The 2,349-nt window shown below is 48.0% G+C and overlaps 1 protein-coding gene across 1 annotated transcript; it reads left to right on the forward strand.

The window, feature by feature from the left end:
* Nucleotides 1-360: 360 nt before the first annotated feature.
* Nucleotides 361-2,038, forward strand: LOC142209417 (E3 ubiquitin/ISG15 ligase TRIM25-like). Its single transcript, XM_075278403.1, has one exon. It carries the CDS (start codon nucleotides 403-405, stop codon nucleotides 1,990-1,992), a length of 1,590 nt encoding a protein of 529 aa, XP_075134504.1. The 5' UTR covers nucleotides 361-402; the 3' UTR covers nucleotides 1,993-2,038.
* Nucleotides 2,039-2,349: the final 311 nt, after the last annotated feature.

Consider the following 2,349-nt stretch of genomic DNA (forward strand, 5'->3'; position numbering starts at 1 on the left):
CCACCCCCCTCAGTACACCCTGCATCTTTCCCCCCACACTTCACTCTGCGCCCCACATCTCTCCTCCCACAGAACACCATGCACCCATCATCTCTCCCCCACACTCCACCCTGCACCCCACATCTCTCCCCCTCTACACTACCCCCTGCAGGCCACCTCCTGTATCTTCCCCCTCACTACACCCTGCACCTGGCAGCAACTCTCCATGTCGCTCCACTACACAGGATACAGTGGAAGGTCCTGCTTACAATTAAAGACACGCCTCTCCGGTCATGTGACCTTGTGACGTCAGCAGGTCCTCACGGTGTCTTGCAGCACACTCACGCAGCCGCCGGTCTCCTCGTGTCCGGTTACTACTACCCTGAGACTCCGGTCACCGCTGACTTTCTTCTGCTCGCCACGATGGCCACTGCAATCCTAAGAGAAGAGCTGAGCTGCTCCATCTGCCTGAACGTCTATACCGAGCCCGTCACCCTGAGATGTGGACACAACTTCTGCCGGGAGTGCATTGACCGTGTCCTGGACACACAGGAGGTGGTTGGCACTTACAGCTGTCCTGACTGCAGAGAAGAATTCCAGGACCGTTCCAACCTGCCCAGGAATATAACGCTCCGTAACATTATAGAGAGATGTGTGTCCTCCCTGCCCGGAGAGAAGGTGGCGGGGATATTCTGTGCCTATTGTGTCCACTCTACTGTAGCCGCCATTAAATCTTGTCTTCATTGTGAAGCTTCTCTGTGTGAGGAACATCTGAGAGTCCACAGCAAGTCCCCAGAACACGTCTTATCTGAGCCCAGCAATTCCCTACAGAGCAGAAAATGCTCCATCCACAAGAAGATCCTGGAGTACTACTGCACCCAGGATGCCTTATGTATCTGCGTTACCTGCTGCCTGGCTGGGGAACATACAGGACATAAGGTGGAGCCGCTGGTAGAAGCCTCCACCAAGAAAAAAGACAAACTAAAAACTATCATGGCAAAGATGTTGTCACAGAGAGCGGAGACTGAGGAAAGAGTCCAAAGTCTAGAGGAACGTAGGAGAACCACGCGAGAGAGAGCAAGTGGAGTGACGGAGACAGTCACCGCTCTGTTTGGAGACATCAGGAGAAAGTTAGACGACTTAGAGAAGAAGGTCCTGAGAGTGATCTCCAAACTGGAAGAGCAAATGTCAGTTTCAGTTTCTGAACTGATCCAACAACTGGAAGTAAAGAAGACCGAGTTGTCCCAGAAGATGTCTCACATCGAGGAGCTCTGCAACACCTCCGATCCATTAACTGTCTTAAAAGAACAGGAACTAGACTTGGACTTCTGTGATACAGAGAAGGTAGAAGATGAGAAAAGACAAGCGTACAATGAGAAGGTCCAAAACATCGGTGGACTGGCTGAAGGGCTGATGTTGGCGACATTACACACGGGTTTAGCCGACGTTGTATCTGGTGTTCAGGTGGGCGCCGATGAGGGGAAGGAATCCTATATAAGATTTGATATGAACAATGTGTCTAACAATCTTCATGTTTCAGATGGCTATAAAACTATAACCTGGAAAAATGATGGCACTAGTTGGTCAAAGACACCTGAGAGATTTCAGATCTATCCCCAGGTGCTGAGCAGTAATACATTCTTATCAGGAAAGTGTTATGTGGAATGGAAAGTTAATAACATGCGGTCGGGGGCCTGGAGTGTAGGAATGTGTTACCCCAGTATAGACCGGGATGGAGCAGCTTCATGTCTTGGATTTAATAAGAAGTCCTGGTGCTTGGGGATGTATAATTGCCAATGCTCAGTGATGCACGATAGCCAGAGGGTCTACTTACCTCACGTCCCCAAGTCAGATAGATTCAGGATGTGTCTGAATTACAGGTCCGGCCAGATGTCCTTCTATGAGCTATGCGAGCCCATCAGACACCTCCACACCTTCACTGCCAAATTCACCGAACCCCTCCATGTTGCTTGTTATTTGTGGGCACCTAATATCTCAATAACATTCAATTAATTCTATTCTCTGCTGTTAGTGCTCATTAGATCAAAAAATAAGAACTGTCCAGTCTAAGGTCTTTGTAGGAACACAATTGTAGATATGTCCTACATAACATAAAGTTCAATTATTTTATTTTACTTATCCTGTACTGATCCTGAGTTACATCCTGTATTATACTCCAGAGCTGCGCTCACTATTCTGCTGGTACAGTCACTGTGTACATACATTACATTACTTATCCTGTACTGATCCTGAGTTACATCCTGTATTATACTCCAGAGCTGCACTCACTATTCTGCTGGTGCAGTCACTGTGTACATACATTACATTACTTATCCTGTACTGATCCTGAGTTACATCCTGTATTATACC

Source organism: Leptodactylus fuscus, chromosome 6 (genome assembly GCF_031893055.1).
Source record: "Leptodactylus fuscus isolate aLepFus1 chromosome 6, aLepFus1.hap2, whole genome shotgun sequence".
Taxonomy (NCBI): domain Eukaryota; kingdom Metazoa; phylum Chordata; class Amphibia; order Anura; family Leptodactylidae; genus Leptodactylus; species Leptodactylus fuscus.